At 45.2% G+C, this 24549-nt stretch overlaps 1 protein-coding gene across 6 annotated transcripts in view; it reads left to right on the forward strand.

Moving 5' to 3' along the window:
• esrrga (estrogen related receptor gamma a) overlaps nucleotides 1–17518 on the forward strand; it is a 91610-nt gene extending 74092 nt beyond the window's left edge. For all 6 annotated transcript variants that reach the window (XM_088992785.1, XM_088992781.1, XM_088992783.1 and 3 more), the window contains 3 exons: nucleotides 12847–12953; nucleotides 13038–13200; nucleotides 16433–17518. In XM_088992785.1, coding sequence (XP_088848911.1) covers nucleotides 12847–12953; nucleotides 13038–13200; nucleotides 16433–16677 — 515 coding nt within the window. In that variant the 3' untranslated portion in view covers nucleotides 16678–17518. The remainder of the gene's footprint in view (nucleotides 1–12846; nucleotides 12954–13037; nucleotides 13201–16432) is intronic.
• Nucleotides 17519–24549: the final 7031 nt, after the last annotated feature.

Here is a 24549-nt window from a genome sequence, read left to right on the forward strand (position 1 = left end):
ATTTATGGTAAATATCCCTTGCTGAAGATTTTTCTCCAGTTGTCGTTTGTCGTCATGGTGCACAATGCAATGTTTGCATTGCGTTGCCTGCTCAAAGCCACATGGACTCCTCTTTCTAAGCGGCTTTCAAAACTCTCAAGTACACTTTTCAGTCACGGAGTAATCCGAAGCACGAAACAGGCTTCTGATTGGCTGCCGGTGCCGACCGGCAGCCAATCAGAAGCCTGTTTCGTGCTTCGGACTACACCATAACTGAAGTGTACTTGAGAGTTTTGAAAGCTGCTTAGAAAGAGGAGTCAACGTGGCTTGTAGCAGTTTGCTTGTAGCTTTTGCTTTATTGAATAAAAGAAACGTTTGATTTGAAAAAAATCTTTTTTTTTTCTTGAAGAAGTTGTCGGCCACCCGGGCTGAGACGTCTTGAAAGTTGTACTCCTGACGTAAAAGTTGTACACCCCGGGCCACTGGGCAGACGCTATTTCAAACACTAATATAAGGTGCAGGGTCATCTTTTGAAGAAAATCAAGGGTTTCGGGTGCACCTTATTTACTGGAAAATCCAGTACATAAGCAGGCATGTTGCAATTGAACCCGTCAGTGATATTTATGTCTGTATTATACTGCTCTCAATGGCCAAGCCACATCTACACAATACAAATAAGCATTTCAGTATGAAATCACTTCTTTTTTTACATTTGATTTAATTGGACTGTATTTTTTTGTATTTATTTTTGCTGCTGTGAAATGTAAATTTCTCCACTGCGAGACTAATACAGTGTTAGTTTTCTTATAAAATGTCCCACAGCATCAGAGTGCAAATGGTGCACCCCATCATCCCATGTACACTATACGTGTGCTTCACTTTTTGTCATTTGTGCTGCAATCCAACAATGAACAAAAATGTCTTTGTCTTTTCTGTTAACAATTAGATTCAATCCCGTTGAACTCTGTTGCTTTACTGGGTGACATTCAAGTTTTAGATTTATAAACTAATGATTGACACTTTTTCAATTTCCTTTTGGGTTCTTTGAATGCCTTAAAATGACCTCCAAGTGTCAAATTTTGCAGCCATAATTCATGTGTTAATAATGAGGACCAGATCACCATTGCAGCCTGTTTTCACACCTGTCACATTCCTGCATGCTCGCACCATCGACTTCTTGGATGCCCCAGCTATTGCCCATGCAAAAATGTGCGCACACTAACATGCCGCGCACACAAAGGTACTTAGAACCATCACACGCAGTCCTCGCTGTTTTCTATTTGGCCTGAAAACATAAGAAAACAAATGTTGGTGAATTTGTATGGCAATTGGGGCATGAGAGAGGGCTATCCTGTGTGTTTGTGTGTGTGTGTGTGTGTGTGTGTGTGTTTGTGTGTCTGTGTGCGTATCTGCCAGGCTGGTGTGCGGTCTCGGGTGTAAACGTGCAGTCAGGACTCATTTGGCAGACAAACAGGCCGCAGGCTGGCTGGGGAATCTACTTCTGTTTGTGTGTTTCTGTGTGCTCACGCGCGTGAATGTATATGTGTGTGTGATTGTGTGTGATTGCGTGTGTTTGTTTGTGTATTTGATCGAGGAGAGAAGGAAGAAGGAAAAGAGCCTGTCAGAGCAAGTGGTGGAGGTTTAGTCTGCGTGACTGCACTTCAGCCTCTTTCTGTCACCCCATCACACACACATACACACACACACACACACACACACACACACACACACACACACACACACACACATGAACACTCACGCTTTTAGCCGGGTTTGCTGAAGGAACAAGAGTTTCTAATATTGTACTTCGCCCATGCGGCCTTATGCAGGCAAAATCATATGAGCCTGTCAATCAATATAAACTGTCAAAATTGGTTTTAAAAACTACAAACATAAAACCAAGCATATTGTCAAATGAATATCTCTCTGGCAGTGTCAATTTAAAAGACATCAACAATGTTACTGATTGTCTCCTCTTAGGCTCCTTCTGCAATTGTTTGACTTTTTTTAAGCTCCCAACATAAATGCCTGCTGCGAGTTGAAACGATTAGTCTATTACTCTAATCGCTAGTCATTTGTTTTGGACATTTAGTCTTCCACTTGACAATAGATCTCTCTGTCACACTGTGGAGCAATAACATGTCTGGCCAACAGGGCAACGCAGCCTACAAAAATTGGATTTGATTTTTGGTATTTATTGATGCCGTTTTTTTTTTTTAACTTAACTCATTCACTGCCATTCACAAATTTATTCGGGAATTGAAAATATGACTTAGAGCGCCATTCCCGAATGTGTTCGTTTTTTTTTCATGCTTGGGCACCGATAAAGCGCTGGCCATGGCCTTTGGCAATATTTTTGTTTCCCAAAAGAGGCAGCATTTCCTTTTTTCTGTGACGATCGCTCGAGTGCTAGGAGGCAGACCTCGAGCGACGGACTTTTGGTGTTAGGGAAGGACCCGAAATACACGGCGTGACAGGCTTGGATGGATAAAGAGTCTTTACTGGAAACAGCATCAAATAATAACAAACAGGGATGAGTGAAGGAAGATAACTGAATGATAGCAGACCTGGCAACACGGACGTGGAAATGGCAATGACCAAAAATACTCCGACGGAGACGGTAGTGAGCACGAGACAGATATAGTCAGAAGGCACCATCAGTGAAATGACAATCAGCTGTGGGAACCCAGGTGTACGATGATAGGAGGGGCCGTCTCCCAGGATTGGCGGAGGAGGTGACAGGAGGGGCGGGGCGCGCCCCGGATGGCAACGAGATGTGACAGTGCCCCCCCCTCAAGGGACGCCTCTCGGCGGCCCCCCAGGCTTGGATGGGTGAGCCGCATGGAACGCCCGGGTGAGGGATGGGTCGAGGATCCAGGCCCGTGGGACCCATTGACGTTCCTCAGGTCCATAGCCCTCCCAGTCGACCAGGTACTGCACTCCTCTGCCCCTGCGCCTGGAGTCCAGTATCTCCCGCACGGTGTAGACTGGTCCGTCGTCCAATATCCGGGGGGGAGGTGGGGGGACGGGCGTGGGGGCTAAGGGGCTGGTCTCCACTGGCTTGAGGAGGGAAACATGAAACACGGGGTGGATCCGCATGGTGGGTGGTAGCCGGAGCCTCACCGAGACCGGGCTGAGGATGGCCTCGATGGGGAAGGGACCCGTGAAGCGTGGGCCCAGCTTGGCCGAGGACCCTGCCAGCCGAAGGTCCTTCGTAGATAGCCAGACCTCCTGCCCGACCTGGTAGCTGGGTGCTTGCCGTCGATGGCGGTCTGCCACCCGCCGGTTCCGGGATGCGGTGCGTGACAGGGCGTCCCTGGTCTCCTTCCAGACTCTGTGGGCCCGTCTGAGGTGATGATCGATAGACGGGACCTCCACCTGGCCTTCCTGTGTGGGAAATAAGGGCGGCTGATAGCCACAGGCGGACATGAATGGGGACCGACCTGTGGCTGCGGAGACCAGGGAGTTGTGGGCGTACTCCACCCAGGGTAGGTGCAGGGCCCACGACGCCGGGTTGTGGAGGCACACGCACCGGAGGGCCGCCTCCAGGTCCTGGTTCTTCCTCTCCGTCTGTCCGTTGGTCTGGGGGTGGTACCCAGACGACAGGCTCGCCGATGCCCCTAGGGACCGACAGAAACGCTTCCATACCTTGGACACGAACTGCGGTCCCCGATCCGACACGATGTTCGTCGGAATCCCGTGGAGACGGACGACATGGTTAACCAGGAGTTGAGCCGTCTCGGTGGCGGACGGCAACCTGGTTAACGGAACGAAGTGGGCCGACTTGGAGAATCGGTCCACTACGGTGAGGACGACCGTCTTGCCACGGGAGGGGGGGAGGCCTGTCACGAAGTCGACGGAGATGTGGGACCAGGGTCTGGACGGAACCGGTAGGGGCTGGAGGAGTCCGGCCGGGGGCTGGTGGGAGGCCTTTCCACGGGCGCAGGTCGGGCAGGCCTTCACGAAGAGGGTGATGTCCCTCCTAAACCCCGGCCACCAGAACCGTTGGGCGATGAGTTGGATCGTCCTGTTGACCCCCGGGTGGCAAGCTATCTTAGATGTGTGCACCCAGATGAGCACCTCAGTGCGTAGGGGGGGGGGGACGAACAGGCGATCCTTGGGACAGCCCCTGGGGATGGTGGTGGTTCCCTGGACTTGTTGGACTTTTCTCTCAACCTCCCACCTCAGGGCGCCCAGGATGCGCTGGGCCGGCAGGATGTTGGCGGTGGTCTCCTCCCTTTCTGCCGGCTCATGGATACGGGATAGGGCGTCGGGCTTGGTGTTCTGTGACCCTGGGCAGTACGTGAGAGAAAAGTCAAAACGGGTGAGGAAGAGTGACCATCGGGCCTGCCGTGAGTTAAGTCTCTTGGCCGACCGGATGGCCGCCAGGTTCTTGTGATCCGTGTAGACGGTGAAGGGGTGTTTAGCTCCCTCAAGCCAGTGTCTCCATTCCTGCAGGGCCAGGACGACCGCCAGCAGTTCCCGATTGCCGACGTCGTAATTGGCTTCGGCGGGGCTGAGCCGGCGGGAGAAGAAGGCGCAGGGGCGCAGCTTCTGGTCGGTGGGAGAGCGCTGGGAAAGGACGGCCCCTACTCCGGACTCGGATGCGTCAACCTCGACCGTGAACGGGAGATCCGGGTCGGGATGACGCAGAACGGGGGGGTTGGTGAAGGCACGACGGAGGCGGTTGAAAGCCCCCTCAGCATCGGGAGTCCACCTGAAAGGGAGCTTGGTGGACGTGAGGTTAGTGAGGGGGAGTGCCTTCTGACTATACCCGCGAATGAAGCGGCGGTAGAAGTTGGCAAACCCCAAAAACCGCTGAAGCTGCTTGCGCGTCTTTGGGATCGGCCATTCCACCACCGCCTTGGTTTTGGCGGGGTCGGCCCTGAGCTGCCCCTGCTCCACCACAAACCCCAGGAACGACAGGGAGCGGACATGGAAGTCACACTTCTCTGCCTTCACATAGAGCCGGTTTTGCAGGAGCCGCGCCAGGACCCGTCGGACGTGTTGCCGGTGTTCTTCTGCAGAGCGAGAAAAAATAAGAATGTCATCGAGGTAAACAAAAACAAAAACATTGAGGAAGTCCCTGAGCACATCATTAATTAAATTCTGGAATACGGCCGGCGCGTTCGTGAGCCCGAACGGCATCACCAGGTATTCAAAGTGCCCTAAAGGCGTCTTGAAGGCTGTTTTCCATTCATCCCCCTCACGGATTCGGACCAAATGGTAGGCGCTGCGAAGATCCAATTTAGAAAAAATGGTGGCGGACTGAAGGGGCGCAAAGGCCGAATCCATGAGGGGGAGAGGGTATTTGTTGCGGATGGTGATGTCGTTCAGGCCCCGGTAGTCAACGCATGGGCGCAGGGATCCGTCCTTCTTGTCGATAAAGAAAAACCCTGCGCCCAGCGGGGAACGCGACGGCCGAATGAGTCCTGCCGCTAGAGAGGAGTCTATGTAAGTGCTCAGGGCTTCCCGTTCCGGTTGTGAAATATGGTAAAGTCTGGAGTCCGGTAATGGAGCCCCTGGCTGCAAGTCTATAGCACAGTCATACGGTCGGTGGGGCGGCAGGGATTGGGCGTTGTCTTTGCTGAACACCTCCCGCAGGTCGTGGTAGCAATGTGGCACGCCTTTGAGGCAGATGGCCTCGGGCGGGCCACCGCGGGAGGGGTTGCGCCCTGCCGTAGCCGACCGCAGGCAGTTAGCGTAGCAGTAGGGGCTCCAGCCCTGAATGGTGGGGCCCTCCCAAGAAATGGATGGGTCATGGGCCTTGAGCCAGGGGAGACCCAAGACCAATGGCGCGTTCCGGGAGGGCATAACAAGAAATTGGCGGTGCTCCACATGGTTGCCTGCCACTCGGAGCTTAAGTGGGGCCGTGAGGTGGGTGACCCGGGCTAATAATCGGCCATCCAGGTCGACGATCTCCTTAGGGGGAAGGAGATCTAAAAGTCGGCAGCCCAGCAGGTCGGCCAGGTGGGGGTCGATAATGCACCCGTCGGCCCCCGAGTCCACTAGCGCCCGCACTCTTTGGGAGCTGGAGGGGCCAAATAGTTCACTCTCCAGCTCCAACCGTGTGGCTCGTGTAGTGGATTTAGCCCCCCACGGATTCCGTTTCGGCGGGGACTTACATTGGCCGTGGGTCCTAGGCTGGGGGCCTCGGGTGCGACGAGCCCTCGGGTTGGCGCGGTCGTCTCCCCCCCCTATCACCATCGGTTCGAAGAGTCCCTCCTGGGGCTGCGCGCGGTCGCTGCCGGGTGTGGTCGACCGAGGTCGGCTTCGGGGTACCTCGGGCCGTCGGTCGCTCAGCTCCTTTCGCCGCTCTCGAAGACGCTGATCCAAGCCGATGACAATCCCGACGAGGTCGTCGAAGGTGGTGCCGGCGTCGCGGGTAGCCAACTCATCCTTTAGGTCGGAATTCAAGCCGCGACGAAACACCCCCCTCAACGCTCGGTCGCCGTAGCCGCTGCCAGCGGCCTGGATCCGGAAAGCGACGGAGTATTCTGCGGCCGAACGGGCCCCTTGGACGCAGTCGAGGATTCTCCCTTCCGCCTCGACCTCCGTCACTGGATGGTGAAACACCCGGCGAATCTCGGCTACGAAGTCCGGATACGAGGCGCACAGCTCCGGTCGGGACTCTCGTACCGCCAGCACCCATGATTCGGCTTCGCCCGCGAGCAGGCTGGTGATGAAGGCTACCTTAGCCTCATCGCTAACGTAGGCGTCAGGATGTTGTTCAAACACGAGCGCACACTGCATTAGGAATTGAGCGCAGCGCTCGGTTTCGCCTGCGTAGCGTGAGGGTTGGGGTAGCGGGGGCGTGCGCCTGCCCACGGGCGGGGGGGAAGGAACAGAGAGGGTGGCGATGCACTTTTCCATCTCCTTGAGGCGTTGAGCCAGCGAGGTAGTGGCGTGGCGCATTTCCTCAATCGCCTGGGCCAGCTGGCTCGAACGCTCCGCCTCTTGTACGAGGGCGGTAAAATACCTGTCAACGCCGGCGGGGTCCATGGGTGGTCGGAGTATTGTGTGACGATCGCTCGAGTGCTAGGAGGCAGACCTCGAGCGACGGACTTTTGGTGTTAGGGAAGGACCCGAAATACACGGCGTGACAGGCTTGGATGGATAAAGAGTCTTTACTGGAAACAGCATCAAATAATAACAAACAGGGATGAGTGAAGGAAGATAACTGAATGATAGCAGACCTGGCAACACGGACGTGGAAATGGCAATGACCAAAAATACTCCGACGGAGACGGTAGTGAGCACGAGACAGATATAGTCAGAAGGCACCATCAGTGAAATGACAATCAGCTGTGGGAACCCAGGTGTACGATGATAGGAGGGGCCGTCTCCCAGGATTGGCGGAGGAGGTGACAGGAGGGGCGGGGCGCGCCCCGGATGGCAACGAGATGTGACATTTTCCACATTAACGCTTTGTTCCAGCTTCAGCTGTTGTTAAACCACTATATAAACCAATATGTTATGTATTGCATTGTATTTTGGATAGCAGCCCTCATTTCAAGCTTATATAACTCCAGACCCCTATAGTTTAGTAATTAACTCTTTTTTTCTGATGAAAGAAGAGAGTCTAAAGTTTGTAACATTGCATTGAATGTTTGTGTAGTCCAAAAACTCAATATTCTGTGGGTCCTGCAATTTGAGTGAAAATGACAAAAACACTTTTTTGCACGTCTGGCGTGAATCAGTTAATTTTATGGATATTTTTCTTCTCCAAGTATCTGGTAGTTGCTCACTAGTGGAATGTTGATTTTGTTGTCATTCAACATATAGCATAAGCAGGATATCACATCATTGCAAAGGATGAGAAGGTTTCTTCAGCCGTCATCTGTACAAAAGTGAAGGTTTCGGACGTTTCGCCTCCTATCCAAGAGGCTTCGTCAGCGAACTAAAGTCTGACTGGTCGTATCGGCCCCATTTATATATCCCTAATGTCCAGACATGGTGGCGCCGGACACAGCTATGATAGGTCCCTACTCTCAGGTTGGGAGGGGCGGGGGACCCCTCCCTGTGGCCCCACTGATTGTCCCTACATTCCTGACTAACGATTGGCCTATTACCCCCACTGCCCCCGGTATCACCTCATCAGCATAACGACCCTCATCAGCATTGCGAAAGTTGCCTAACCTGTTTTGCCTAAGCAGGCTATTGTATGAACGATCCAAATTGAACCTCACCCCACCAGACCGATTTAACGAAGGATTTTGTTGTTTTATAAGAATCGCTTCTTTTACGCCCCTTTCAAACCATCTATGTTCTTTCGCTAAGATTTTAACCTCATTGTCGTCAAATGAGTGGTTGCTAGCTTTTAGGTGCAAATGTACTGCCGATTGAGGTCCACTTATATTATCCCTGCGATGTTGATAAAGTCTTTTTTTGAGAATTTGTTGAGTCTCCCCAATGTACTGCTCTTTACAATTTTCATTCTTACAATGTATGGAATAAACTACATTACTTTGTTTTTCATTTGGTAGCCTATCTTTTGGATGCACTAATTTTTGCCTTAACGTGTTTATCGGTTTGAAATAAGTAGGAATTTTATGTTGCCAAAGGACTCTTTGTAATTTTTCAGAAACTCCTGCAATGTACGGTACTGCTACTCCTCTCCTTTTTGAATCTTGAGAATTATTGGTTTCGTTCGCTATTCTTTCTTTCTGACATTTGTAAAGAGCAGTACATTGGGGAGACTCAACAAATTCTCAAAAAAAGACTTTATCAACATCGCAGGGATAATACTAGTGGGCCTCAATCGGCAGTACATTTGCACCTAAAAGCTAGCAACCACTCATTTGACGACAATGAGGTTAAAATCTTAGCGAAAGAACATAGATGGTTTGAAAGGGGGGTAAAAGAAGCGATTCTTATAAAACAACAAAATCCTTCGTTAAATCGGTCTGGTGGGGTGAGGTTCAATTTGGATCGTTCATACAATAGCCTGCTTAGGCGAAACAGGTTAGGCAACTTTCGCAATGCTGATGAGGGTCGTTATGCTGATGAGGTGATACCGGGGGCAGTGGGGGTAATAGGCCAATCGTTAGTCAGGAATGTAGGAACAATCAGTGGGGCCACAGGGAGGGGTCCCCCGCCCCTCCCAACCTGAGAGTAGGGACCTATCATAGCTGTGTCCGGCGCCACCATGTCTGGACATTAGGGATATATAAATGGGGCCGATACGACCAGTCAGACTTTAGTTCGCTGACAAAGCCTCTTGGATAGGAGGCAAAACGTCCGAAACCTTCACTTTTGTACAGATGACGGCTGAAGAAACCTTCTCATCGATGGACCACTCCTGTACGACTGAGAGCTTACACAGACGAATCATTGCAAAGGGTTAATTAAAAGACCGGTTGTATGTTGTTACCATATGAGTCAGACTACAAGCACAGCACGAGATGCCTTATCCACAATGAGCAGAAAGCTAATGTAATTAGAGTCAAATAAGGAAACCCCTTTTGTCCACTGAAGTCACAGGTATGAAAAAAGCATCTTCACCCTTCATCCCACCTCGCCTCCCACCTAGTTTTACTTTCTCTTCCCTCACTCTTCTTGGTCCTCTCGCTCCATCAATACGGCTCCCTCTCTCTCCATCATCAGCACTAAATTCCCATTGATGTTTCTTTTCTTCTGCCGTATCGATCCCTTCATGAGAAGGAGGTGGGGGGTGAGGAACGCGGGGGGTGGAGGGGTTGCGGGATGGCGTTATCTGTTAATTAATTTGTCCTGAAGCTGGCCACCTATTAATCAGACAGATAAGAGGCATTGGATGGTTGAACGCTGCAGACAGGCTACTGAGGAGAGAACGGGGCGGGGGGGAAGGGGTGGCTCACATTTGCACACTAGAATACACACACCCACACTCACGGTGTACAGCGTGCATTGCTCACAGATTGAAAACATGCTGATGAGACAACACCTTATGCACATTCTCACCGCCATGTGTATTGCTGCACAGGAACAAGCGCAGGGAGTGCCTCAGCTAGATAAAAATCATTGATGCACTTTGAAAAGAAATTCTGCACTTGCCCTCAATAAATTAATCAAGAGGCTTTTAATTATGGTTGTTTCCCTTTATACTGGAGTAAGTGTAGATGTGTGCATATCAAATGGAATCAGGCCGGTCATTTGTTGATGGCAGAGTATGTTTGTGTAATCGGGCTGTGCTTGAATCAGTGCTGAGTTGAAATCAGTAGTGTCTTACTTAAAAGTTAAAAATGAAAGCTGAATCAGAGTTAGTGGTCAGAACGTGTCATCAAGGCAGCAATACTTCCACACACTCTCCCCAACTTACGAACGAGATACCTTCCGAATAGTCGTTCGTAAGTTGAAATTGTTCGTAAGTTGCTTCAGTGCTATATTTTGTATGGAATGTATGTTTAAGGCTTATATAGGTATGTTTGAGGCTTGGATAAGTAACCTGTATGGCTTTGTACAGGAAAAAATAAACATGTAATAAAATATACGCTCTATAAAGATATGTACATGTACAACTGGAGTGAATACTACATATGTTACTACAAATTTCTTCCTTTCATAACTTTGCTGCTGTGAAATGTAAATTTCTCCACTGCGAGACTAATAAAGGTTAGTCCAATCCAAAAATGTTCGTATGTACCGTTGTTCGTAACTCGAATGTTCGTAAGTAGGGGAGCGTCTGTATAGCACATCCCATCCTATTCCTTATTGTTATTTTCAAATGATCCCCTATACAATATTGTCAGAAAATCACAATGTTCCATCACTGATAAGCTATTTTTAGAACAGACCCATGAGCTATTATGTGGTCCTTTAGAGCACCGCGTTGGTGACCCCGCTCTATCTAATCCTGTTTGATTACATAAAAGGTAGAGGTCACTGCCGCATGGCGCTTAGAATCACCCCTTTCACTGAATCGTTCTAGAAGTATTTCACTGTGTTTACTGTATGAGGGTGTTTCTGTGTATGTGTGTGCATGTGTGTGTGCATGTATAAAACAACAATAGCCGGCAACCTGGACATAATGAAAGATCTATTATCCATCAACACACACCTCTGCACATTCACACAAACACACACGCATTGGCTGGCACTTACTATCCTGTCTCGAGAGGAGGCGCATAGCAGCAGATGTTGTTGAAGAAATATCTTCCTTCTCATCTGTGTGCTCCTCCTGGCAGGATGTGCATCCAAAACACACCCACTCACACATAGCAGAGTTCGGCGGAGCAGTCTGACAGGTGCACTCACATGGGCCACCTCGCTTTTGAAACACACATGCAGTGTACACACTGTGGAACAGGTGTGACTGGACAGGTGTGTGGGGTGAGGACAGCTGTGAGGAAAGTGTGAGTGGGCATGTGTTCCATTAACAAAGAAGGGAGAGAGAGACAGGAATCAAATTTTTCATTGGACCAATCAGAACATTTTTTTTTTGATGTGCATTAAGTGGTAAGCAGTACAGGGTGTACCCAAAGTTACATGTGACAAGCTCCAACTCATATAGAAAACAAATGCATTTAACTCCTCAGGGGTGTAATGGCAGGGTGTCCCAATACTTTTGTCAACGTTGTGAATAGGTAATTACAAACTGATTGGGTTGTCATTGAAGAAGAGACAAAATTTGAAGTCAGGTCGGCAATGAAAGAGTTTGTTTGAGGGGTCCAGCAGTGATAGGCAACATTGATCCAGGCGGGTTGTGTCAGGGGGAGATAAGGCTTACCTGTCTCCAGAGGACAACCCTGGGCACGGGGGGGAGGGGCAAACAAGCAGATGAGGAGGAGTTACAAGAGTCCTATGGACAACTGGGAGGAAGGAAGACACGAAGGAGGAACCATTTTGATCTTGATCACTAGAACAAGATGTTTAGATTTTAATTTCAATTTGGAATCTTTCCGCAGGGAAAACATTTTTGTTTTTATACAAACGTTCTCTGTACAAAACTGTAATTCAATTTAACTCATTCACTGCCAGATGTGCAAAAATGTGTCCACTCCACTGCCAGGGATTTTGTCATTTTCACTCAAATTGCAGAACCCACAGAATATTGAGTTTTAGGACTTCATAAACATTCAATCCAACGTAAGAAACCTTAGACTCTCTTCTTTCATTGGAAAAAAAAAAATAGTTAATTCCTAAATTATATGGGTCTGGAATTATATGAGCTTGAAATGAGGGTGGCTGTCCAAAACACAATGCAATACATGCATATTTGTTTATATAGCGCTTTAACAACAACTGAAGCTGGAACAAAGCCCTGACATGGACAAAAGGCAAATTCTGCCACCTTGTGGGAGGGCAAAACATTGCCAGAAGTCTGCCAGCTCTTTATCGGCACCCAAGCAAGTATTAGTCACAATTGAACTGTATAGTGCTTGAACTGTCTCGTGCCTCTTTGCAATGTTTTGATGATCATACTAGTGCAGCGTGTTCGACCGGAAACAAATTCCTTGTGTGTTCTGCATACTTGGCAATAAAGATGATTCTGATTCTGATTCTGTCTCATACTCAGACATAAAAATCAACATTACTGCTCATTTTGACTTGTGTATGTACAATATATACATTTCATTTCTGGCTATCCCTCTGGTCCCACCTATGACCAATAACAATTTTGCTCATCTTCAAATAATGTAATCCACTGCTGGAGTAGTCCAATGCTGCCCCCAACCTTAGAGCAGGGAACCATCAGAGCAGAGGTCAGGCACCAGGATATACTGTATATAGGGCCAGAGTTATCAGCACAACTTTAGTTTGCTGACAAAGCTCTTCGGATGAGGAGCGAAAAGTCCAACACCTTCAAATACGTACACAGATGACGACTGAAGAAACCTTTTCATCAATGAAATAATCCAATGTTGGGTTTATTATGCTCTTTGCCAGGTTTCTCCACGCTGTCTCTAGCAGACCAGATGAGTCTTCTGCAGAGTGCATGGATGGAGATCTTGATCCTGCGTGTCGTGTACCGCTCGCTGTCTTTTGAAGACAAGGTTGGTATCGTCCTCTGTATTCTGGCTCTACTCGAACATTGACGAAAAGCTTGTCAACCTGCCGTTTTATGCTTGTGCCACTAGCTGGTGTACGCCGAGGACTACATCATGGATGAGGATCAGTCAAAGCTGGCTGGACTCCTGGACTTGAACAACGCCATCCTGCAGCTTGTCAAGAAATACAAAACCATGAAGCTGGATAAGGAGGAATTTGTTACTCTGAAGGCCATCGCGCTGGCTAACTCAGGTTGGATAAAAACTATTCATGTGTGTTTTTGTGAAGTGCAGAAAGAGTTAATCCCAGGAATCTCCATTCCTGGGGGACTCGTTTAAACGGAGCCCAAGAACTCCTTTCAATTCTCTTGATCCAAAGAGGCATGACTCACACTTCCGCACAAATGTAGATGTAAATAAAATCATTTACAACACACGCACACCCACACGCACGCACACACATTATGGCCATCCCTTTTACAATTAGCATAGTCGTCTCTTTAGATGCCTGTTAAATAAGGTGAAATCATTGGGGCTCAAAGTCTGTCGATAAAGGCCCCTCTCTGATGTGTCCGGCTGCATCGACAGCTGACTGACTCACACAAATGACACACAGACACACGCACACACATACATACACATGCACAGAGGCATGCCCCTCCCCTCCCATGACCCGTCTTTTGAACTTTGTCTTGGATGGAGGCCAGCTCTTCAGTGCCCTTTAATTACAAGAGGGAACTGTCAATACAATGTGTTTAAATGGGAGATGCAATGGAGGAAGCTTTGAATGGTGAGGGAGGGGCCTTTTGTTCTAATCCTGAAACCTTCAATGCTCTGACATCCCAAATCTGCCACTCACATGTACACGTTTCAACATCCCAATTAAATTGTCATGAAACACTGATTTGATGCTGGTCTAATGTTCCTGAAATTTAAATTTGATATTGTTGCAAATGCTTATGCATATTTATAGAGTTGATACTGTCATCCAGAAGTATTGACCGTGTTTCCGGGTTGGTTTATGTGGCAGTCACTGCGTTGGCTGTCGGGAGGACAGGGGGCGTTTGATGGCCTAGTGGCCCCGGGCATCCACACAGTTTCAATAGACAAATATAATACCCCAGACACATGTTAAGCATCCTGGCCCCACTGCCCCCCGTCAATGAAAAGATCCTTGGGGCATCCCTATTAAAGAAGGGGGCATCCAACCTTAAAGCCTAACGGACAATTTTTATGTGTTGACAGTTAGTTTCATGTTCTTCCTCTTCCCCCTCTACCCAAAAATATAATCTTTCCACTTGGTCAATAGACATCTTACTGTTATAAGCATCTTCTCCATGGTTTTTATGGATATATTAAACTGCCCCCGGGTGGAAAAGGCACATACAAAAGAGCAACAAATGCCCATTGAGTTGAAGTATAAACAAGTTGAATATTAAATAAATAATGATTCCATTAATTCACTCGTGTCGGAAGTACAATATTATAAAGTGATAATATTGGGAAAACACATTACAATTGTGTGTCGTATTTTTCTCGAAGCCTTGAATGGACTGATAATATTTCTTTTGAGCACACTAAAACTCAGGCGACACTTTGAGAATCCTACAAGAAAAAAAAAATACAAAGTGAAATGAAAATTTACCAGATCAGGCTGCTACATGTGATCAGTTAATACCCAATCCCTTCCTGTACACACAGTTCTCTATATCTTAAAACAATTGTTATGATTATGAGTCACCTTGAATTGCCCTCATTGCTGCTCCACTAATCCAAAGACCTTGTGCAGTGCACCTGAAAGCTGCTCTTATCCATGTTCTTATCTTTCATGTGTAGCAAAAAATGACAAAAGTGAAGTCTTGATATTGCTAATTTATTTCATTATATTAGACACGGCAAATTAAGATAGCGGTATCAGAATAACTTTAACATGCTAATGTCATATTCTGGAATTATGTATTTTATTTAGGGAAGCCAAGCACTCTTTAGAAAAATATCTGTGAATCACACTAACTTTACATCACAGGCACAGCTTTCCAAGTACTCTTCAAGACAACAGTGCGCTAGCATTAGCATTTTGAAGGGCACGGACATTAATTAATTCACGGGATGCTAATCGTCTGCATTAATGAAGCCAAGCCTTAAGAAATGTTAGCAAACGTGCCCCACATGTAAAGGCATTTCAACTAGCCATGGGAAACAGAAGGCATGTGTGCGCAAATTTGCGTATGTGCGCGCATTGTGTTCCATGTTGTGGTTTAACATTTACCGCTCATTAAGTTGTGCCGTTAAGCTTGTGAGTGTGTAGCAGTAAAAATGACTAGAAGCCAGAATGCTAAACACGCAACATTAATTGCACCTGCATTCAATTAATCTATCTGTGTCATTTGTATTTTGGATAGAATTTAGTCATGGTAATAAAGCTACTCGTGATCGAGTGAATTAAATCTAACATTGGACCGACGCCTCCTTTATAAACTCAAAATGTTTGACATAACGCAAGCTGAATTTCCTATTGATCCTCATAGGACAAACCCGAGTGGTCTGCTCCTGCATACTGATACATGCCTTACACTCTATAGATCCAGCCTTGTGTATATATGACAGCTGTGACTGCCTCAGTATTTATTGTAATCCATCTAAAACCATATTGTAATCTAAAGGCCGAGGCAAACAACACACAATTTATGCTCAACCTCAATAACAAACATCGTGTGCTTCGCTGACAGTATCAATCAAAACTGATTATTGGTCAATATTTTGGAATTTAAGTACCTCGGATATTGGGCAGGCGAGTAGAGTGAGGTATTTTTTTTCAGTCAACTACCAACATTGCATTGTATGTGGGGGGTAGTATGGATCAGCGGTTGCCTTGTGATTATTATTTAACATGCATGTAGCCATTGATCAGGTCCATTGATCAGAGGTTGGGCGCTAAAGGCCAGCTCACATTAAGACTTGGCCTTCCCAAAGGGCCATGGTGGAGCATTATCATTGAGGGACATTCGCAGTCTGCACACTCCCACATATGTTGAAGAACAACATGCCACAACATGAGGGATGACCTGTGTGTCTGCGCACGCACACAAACACACACACGCACAAACACTTTAGCTGTTCCTGAATTTCTTCATCATCCTACAACTCCATCTTTTTTGGACTCCGCCCACCTATCCTTGCGTCTGTTCATTTATTACGCCCACAGCTGCACACTTTTAAAGACACATACTTGTACAAGCTCAGAATCTAAAAAGAAATATATATATATATATATATATATATATATATATATATAATCTTCGTCTCACCCCCCCATGGGTGGTGTGCTCGGGTCCTCTACCAGAAGCCAGGAAGCTTGATGTATATATGCACACACATACATATATATATGTCATATTGCTCTATTGCGTCAAACATTTGCTTTTAAAAAATTACAGTTCCAACATGTCTGCTATAATGAAAAATGATTGTACTTTTCTCGTCAGACTCCATGCATATTGAAGATGTGGATGCGGTGCAGAAGCTCCAGGATGTGATCCATGAGGCTTTACAGGACTACGAGGCTTCCCAGCACCAGGAGGACCCCCGGAGGACGGGCAAACTGCTCATGACCCTGCCACTGCTCCGTCAGACCTCCACCAAGGCTGTGCAGCACTTCTACAGTATCAAGCAGGATGGCAAAGTGCCCATGCACAAACTCTTCCTGGAGCTGCTTGAGGCCAAAGTGTGATGGCATAAAGTCCAAGCAACCCTTCATGATTTAAACATACACGCACGCACACACACACACACAGACACGTACACACGCACGCGCCCAAAAACACAAGATAATACTTCCCTTTCAGTACGCCCAGTATGACTAAACAAGTAAGATGCTCGTCTTACCTTTACCCTCTGCTGTCTAAGATTTGAAGGAAAAGGCTGTTGACCTTTTATATGTTGGGAGGTGGGAGATGACTGATATGATGCTTCCCCCTCTTAAGGGAAAAGAAGACACTTCCTGCTGTTGTTATTTTTGGGTGAAAAAAACACCAACAAAAGCAACCACATATGCATTTAATGATATTAATCATAGGATCGTGCTCAAATGAGGACACATTGAACAGAAGTTCAGAGGACTGATGAGACATTTCCCCCTTGCTCCCCACCATATAATTTTTTAAGTGTTTGAAAAAGATGAAGGGAAAAAAACTAAAGATGTATCAAAGACATATGTAAACACATGATGTGTACATTGACATTTGGATGGAAAAAGAAGACGGTGAGGAGATTTGCCTGTCAAGAGATGGAACACTTGCATTCAGCGGATGCCAGCAACTTTATGCCATTACCCAAAATTATTGTACTTTTTTTGTAATGTACCATATAACTATATATAATGATGAGGCCCTGGACTGTTGTTAGTTTCTATTAATAATTCAAAAGTGGTCTACTTGTGCTGATACCCAGCAGGGAATTGACGCGTTCAAGGATTAAAGTTGGAATTGGTTGCTGTCAGCACACTCAGCCCGAAACACTCAGCAGCTTGTGACCTGTTGACACTTGTTAAAATTATGTTAGATTTACAATTGAAGCATGTCACTTTTCCTCTGCATTGTACCAGCCAAGCTTACTATTCTGTTCCTAACTACTTCTGTTAGCACATACAGAGTCCACATTGCATTTGAAATAGTTTTACACTTAAAAAAGATGACAATAAATTGCAAATAGCGAAATTAGTCAATTGGATCTACCTGGAATCTTAAATGAGACCATATTGTAATGCCACCACAAGTGGTCAAAGATAGTCAGTGAACTCTAAATAGTTTTATTGAAGAAACCATAGATAAATAAACGCTTAATAAGCACTTTCAAATAAGCCACATCTGACACCCAGAAAGGTAACATTTAACCGGTTAACAGCTTGTCGGACATCTCTGATCACAACAACTAAATTTCCGCTCTCATTTGCTGACTCCCATGTCACTCACCTGTCAAAAATACACATATTTCAGTTTGAAGATAGCTACCCCAAATACAAACACGCTTACCTGCCCCTCAAATCTTATGAATCATTAAAGCCATGGGAGCTCAGTTGGTAGCTAGCATGCAGTCCAAAAGTGGCAAAAGGTCCAACAAATGTTCATATTGTCCACTTGTGTTTGTCAGCGCCATGCAGCTAACCAGCTAGCGCACATTTCACTCTTTGACTGTGCCATTAAGACAGTCAGGTGGTGCCTCGGTGCTTCCCTCCCTTGCTGAGCTTCCTTCAGAAGCTCCACAAGATCATCTGAACAAGATGGCCACAGAGCAGATGTTCTGCAGATGTGACCCCGCCATTGTCAGGACAGAAGGTGACTGAAGTGTTGCTTTATTTTCCTTTCTTGGCGTCTACTCAAAATTATTGTCATAAGATTCCAATACTCGACTTGTAAATAACGGACACCCTGTATATGATGTATAACAGCAGCTTTGTTTTTTTCTTTGTCTCCTTTAACCCAAAAAACACACTTTCCTCTACCAGCTTGACAACACTCAGTAGTTATCATGTATGTATAAATATAACAACTTATCATGTATTAACAAATCAAAGTTTATCTTCGGAGCTTTCAAGCAGGAGTGCATTGATGGGAGAGTGCAAAGATGGGCTTTAGGAAGAATATGTAGCTTTTTGTTCTCTTTTGTGAACAAAACACGTTATCTTTACTCTCCATAGCAGTCATGAAATTGTAACATGGAGTCAGATGATGATGAGCGTGACCACAAAGCAGTGTTAGCTTCATTTAACGTTGAACATCTATTATTGATATTTGCAACTTGTCAACATCTTCTCCAAAGCCAAGTGAGGAAAAAAAACCATGGGACCGTTAAAAGCCATGATTCCACCAAGTGCTACACTTCCCTTCTGTTTAGACCCATAAACCTGTTTTGGTGTGATTTATAGTCTGCATAAAAATAGTGCAACACAACAAGAGTATAACAAGCCAATGAATTCAACAACTCAGAGGAACAGTAATCGAAAGTCATTTTTGTTCCGTTTGAGAAAATACAGCTTTTGGGTTTTTCCCACACTGGCCTGGGATCGTCTTATGTCAATTAATCAAGAGGCTAAAGTTTATTGAGGACTGCCCTTTAGGTACAACATCACTCGTTGGTACTGAGTGGAAAAGTGTCAATCTTTTGCACTGCCCAGTCTGGATTTGTCCACCTTTCTTCTGGGTTGCTATTCTCTATTAACAGTGGAACAACTGAAGATTTTTTTTTTCATAATCGACCATGTGATTAAAGTTGAGCTAATGTCGAATAATCAATGCTGTCATTGATGTTTTTTTACAGCACAGTAAGTCCCCAGACTCCATTTTGCCGCAGACGTGTTTCACTAAAACATAGAGAGGGAATGTCATTTTCTCATCTGAATAATGTTTAAAATCACTTCCAATTGCAGTGATTTCTCACTTTTTTTGTCTAAAAAGCAAAGGCAGCTTAATTCCTCAACTGAAGTTTGGACTGAATTGTCGCGCTTGGTGGAAGTGTGCCAGAAATAAGTGAATGTGTTGTTCAGCAATGGAACATGGTGCTAAAACAAATCATGATCAGACTGTCATGCACTGGTTTTGCCTGGTTTGTGATCCCACCTCCTGTTTTCGAAGTTTTAATTTGTTAAAGTGCAATCAGTCTAAGCGACAAAGATCAAAACAAAAAGGCACGGACTCTACTATATGTTGTTCTCTCACTTTGCATTTGCAAAATTGTATTTTCTTGAAATACAACCTTAAACCACATCCAAGATTTGATCATTCCTCATAGCTTTACCACTCGGAGATTTAAACATAATAATGCATATGTGTGTCATTTGCAATGCGAGATAAGAATGCCAAATGTTTATCCATCCTACTAGAGGAGCTGGCAGCTGAGAAGTAAAGTGTGTAGTCCATCTCTGACATTGTTCGCAAACATCATTAAATCTTAATGGCTATTTTCTCAGTCTTCGTTAACATTATATATTGTAAATAGACAGATTACAATTCTAACATAAGACATTTTATCGCAAACAACAGATTTTTAAAATAGCAAAAAAAAAATGACCACGTTTGCTGTTTTTAACCGTGCAGGGGGCAAAATGTTGCTTGTGATTCCCCAAGTCTTCCTTTTTTTTGGCTCTGTCCCTCTTTATGTGGAGCTCCTAGAGGCATGCACGTGTGCTTCCTTCCGGCTGACTACTGTCCTCATGCAGTGTGCTTCACCCAGTAGACTAGAAGCTACGTGGTCTGACGAAAAAAAACTCTTCTCGGATTGAATTACAGGATTCATCTCATCTCTTACCTGACGACACATACTTAATGAATTATTTAGTAACTAAATGATCCATGCAAGTAATTAAAGGAAGAGGGGCATTTGTGTAACTTTTCTGTCAAACAAACACTAGTCTGTATATCTTTTAAGGTGAAATAACAAAGAGTGGATGAAAATGGGTATAAATGAGAACCTTTTGATATGCTTGTTGTACATACAGAACTACTTTCCATGCAGCTTCCCAATACCCTTTTCATTTTGTTCATTTTCTTGAAATTATCCTGTTTTTTTTTTAATAGATCTTTCATTAAATACAGAGTGTGGCCTGAGCGCTTATCTTTCGGTGATTGACTTATCAGTGACACTGAGACTCTTATCTACAAATGTAAACCATAATGCTCATCAAAGTCCTGAAGTTCAATTTCATGTAAAATGTACAATATTGTTTTATTCTCTTTCATACAATGAGAAAAGCTGATTTCAAGAACATTAAAAAATGAAATTTACTGTTAAATTGCCTCCAGTCCAATTAAATACAGGAAAAAATGCTTCAAATCTCACAAAAATGCACATTTGACTATATTCACTTCATGAAAAATGACAACACCGAAAAAAATAATGACGCAATGTTTTATAAAAGGCCAAAACAGTTGATTGCAAAGTTTTATGACACAATTGGTGTCCAAGAAAAACATCATGATGCAAGTGCATTGACTTTGTAAAAAGTAATAATTTTGTTGACTTGACAAGTTGCACTTATTTACCAACTATTGGAGTTCAAACCCATACAAATAGGCAGTTTGCTATTTTCCATGAGGTGCAATGGTGAAATGAATGGGGTGTTTTGACCAGGTTGCACTTTAAGCACCATGTTGTTTTCTTTTATCTGTTACTGAGACCCATTAACTGCAAATATTGTATGTAATCCAACTATGACTTGTGTAGCTGAAACAGCAAAGGATTGTCCATCCCAGCTCGACAGTCATTTTGTCGTATTTAATTGTGGCCACTTGCCCAACATTGGTGGGTGAGGGAGAGTTTGGATAAAAAACTTTTCAAGGGAAGGGGAAATAAAAGACTCTTGTCTTGTGAAGAATTCTGGACGAAGTGGGAGAGACCCTGTATTGTTATTAAAAACATGTTCGTAGATTTTAGATGTGCTTCACATCAGAAAAAGAAAAAAAAAAAAGAAAAAAAAGTACCTGTATATTTTTGTGTTGTGTATCATACAAGTGTGCTCCAATGATAATGTCCATTTGTGCAAATGTATTTATTTCACACTGTATATATTGTTCAATTCAAAAAGAGACCTATGATTCTGTAAGTTAAACGACTATTGTTTGAAGCATTACATGTGTTACTCCAGACTATGCCTTCCAGGATTATTACAGTAGAGCAATATCGATTAAAACCAGGCTTCCAGTTTTGAAACTTGTTCATATCCTCTTTCAAAAGCACCACATTTATTTAACATTTAACCTCTCTCTCTCTCTCTCTCTCTCTCTCTCTCTCTCTCTCTCTCTCTCTCTCTCTCTCTCTCTCTCTCTCTCTCTCTCTCTCTCTCTCTCTCTCTCTCTCTCTCTCTCTCTCTCTCTCTCTCTCTCTCTCTCTCTCTCTCTCTGTGTTTCTTCATCTCTCTGTCTCTCCCTCTCACTCAGGCTCTGTCTCCTCTCGCTTTCTCTCTCTCACTCTCGCTGTCTCTATCTGTGTGACTCTCTCTCTCTCTCCTCTCACTCTCTCTGTCTCTCTTTCGCTCTGTTGCGCTCTCCTCTCTCCCTCTCTGTTTCTCTCTGTCTCTCTCTGTCCCTTTCTCTCGCTCTCTCATTCTGTCTCTCTCTCACTCGGTCTCTCCTCTCTCTTTGCCTCTCTCTCTCTGCGTCTCTGTCTCCCTCTCCTTATATATATATATAGCCCCTGTTTCTCTCTCTCTCTATCTCACTCTGTCTATCTGACTCCCTCTTTCTCTATCTCTCTATCTCTGTCTGTCACTCTTTACAACAGTGCTTTTCGTGGCCGATATGGCTGGCTCAAACTGATGGTTCTGAACATGGGGATGGAAAGAAGAAGGAAGGAGGGAGGGAGGGATGGATGGATAGATAGATAAACGGATCGATCGGAAGAATTGACATAATAGGTCATGTGGTCCTTTGAGAGATATTCATTAAAAGGCAAGGTTGAGGTGTGAGTTGATTTACGCTCACATACCGCGTACCGAGGAGTAGGATCAAGTGGATGTAGTTTGGTCAGGAAATGTGAACAGTCACAGTCAGTCAGGAAATGTGAACAGCTTGCTCCAGTGGGTGGCTAACTACTGTCCATTTGGAAAAAAAAGCTAGATCTTCTCCTCTTGCCAAGGGCACCACACACACGTGCGTGCACACACACGTGGCTGTAAGACATGCTGTGTGCGGTACTAAACAGACGATCACATTCAGCCATGTCTGTTTGTCCCCTCCCCTTTTTATTCTCTTCTTTCCCATTCCTAATAGCCAGCAGCAGTAAATGGGATGCAGAGGCCAGCTATTTAATGTAGCAGAGAGCCATGAAGCCTTTTAAGAAGCCTGCTTGACACAGTGGGGTTTGAGGGTGCTGGTCTGACCTGAAGGCAAATATTTTTCAATCAGATGCCATCAGACGATTTCACCCAACATGAACAAGATTGTATATATGTATATATATTTTTAATATCCTGTTCCGGCCTTCTCGGATTCCTCTTTATACCCTCAGTCCCCGCCCCCACATAGGCGTGCGCCTGCTCACCTTTGTGTGCATATGTCTCATTTTACCTGCCTGCCTTTTGGAGTTCATTTATTTTATTTTATCTTTGATTCATTATTATGATACGATAAAAGCTACTTGAGCATTTCAGCTGCCGAGGGGCCCTTATCGTTAACCTTGTGGAACGCGAGTAAGAGTGGGCGCCACACGCCGCATCGCTAATAGCCGACTTAACTCTTCTTTCCTCCTCCTCCACCTTCTGGCTTCATCTACATCTCTCCTTCAATCTTCGTGTCTCCGCGAACATCTCTCACATTCTTATTTTCGTCTGATATCAGCTCAACGCTTAAATGGGCTCTCTGAATTCATGGCAATTTGCTAATGTTTTTGTTCACCTCAGTGGATTTTAAAAATATATATAAAATAAGAATCCACAAATATTTGCACATTTCGACTAGAAGGAAAAGACTTACACTTTCAATTACTAGGTATATATTTTTTTACGTTAGTATAGTCATGTTCCACACTGATCACTCTCTTCCTGTCCCTCAGGGTAGTAGCCATCTTTGTTGGAGGCCTTGAAAAGTGTTAATGTGCAACTTTGCACCAGTGGCACGAGTGTAACCTCTCATCGAGTGTGTGTGTGTGTGTGTGTGTGTGTGTGTGTGTGTGTGTGTGTGTGTGTGTGTGTGTGTGTGTGTGTGTGTGTGTGTGTGTGTGTGTGTGTGTGTGTGTGTGTTTCACTGTGTATCAGTAGGGTGGTTCCCATGGGTTTCACAGGCCGAGTGACATGGCCTGATGGTGATAATGGCCTTTCACAACACTTAGCCCCGCCCCCTGACACATACACACACACACACACACACACACACGCGCGCGCGCACACATATCCACACACACACACACACACACACACACACACACACACACACACACACACACACACACACACACACACACACACACACACACACAAACAAGCACACACGTCCCTGGCACACACACTTGGGTAAAGATTTGCTCAGTACAAATATGAACACGGAAACAATAGAAAACCAGTGTCGTGTCTTATACATTGGCTATGGTGCCATATTTGAACGTGGTCTAATCCAAAATGTTTAAAAATGCGAAACCCGCTCGCTTATGTCATCTTTATTTTAGCTTTTTATAATAATAATAATAATAATAATAATAATAATACATTTGATTTATAAGCGCCTTTCAAATCTCTCAAAGTCACTTTACAGTCACAGGCAGTTTTTCTGTGGGTGAGCAGCGGCAGCCACACGCGCCAGCATTAACACAACACCCTTGGTCATTTGTTATCCCAAAGAGAAACTACATGTTTCTCAGAAGCATATGACGTGGGGATAAGAAACCATCCTAATTCTGATCTCAGAGACCATCAGCTAATCTTCTCTTTATTTTGTCAACTTGACTGTCATTATGATTACTGCCATCGACTGGGAGAGAAGCTTTTCCACTGCAGTTTCGCGAACATTCATATTTATAGTACAGAACATCGTTATTCTGCCTTAGAAGAGGTCTGCGCTCTACAGGGTGTTCTTATTTTGAATGTACTTGCAGATCCCCATGTGATGTATGGTCAGCC

This window comes from Hippocampus bargibanti, linkage group LG03 (assembly GCF_051943395.1).
Source record: "Hippocampus bargibanti isolate YZ-2025 linkage group LG03, ASM5194339v1, whole genome shotgun sequence".
Classification (NCBI taxonomy): domain Eukaryota; kingdom Metazoa; phylum Chordata; class Actinopteri; order Syngnathiformes; family Syngnathidae; genus Hippocampus; species Hippocampus bargibanti.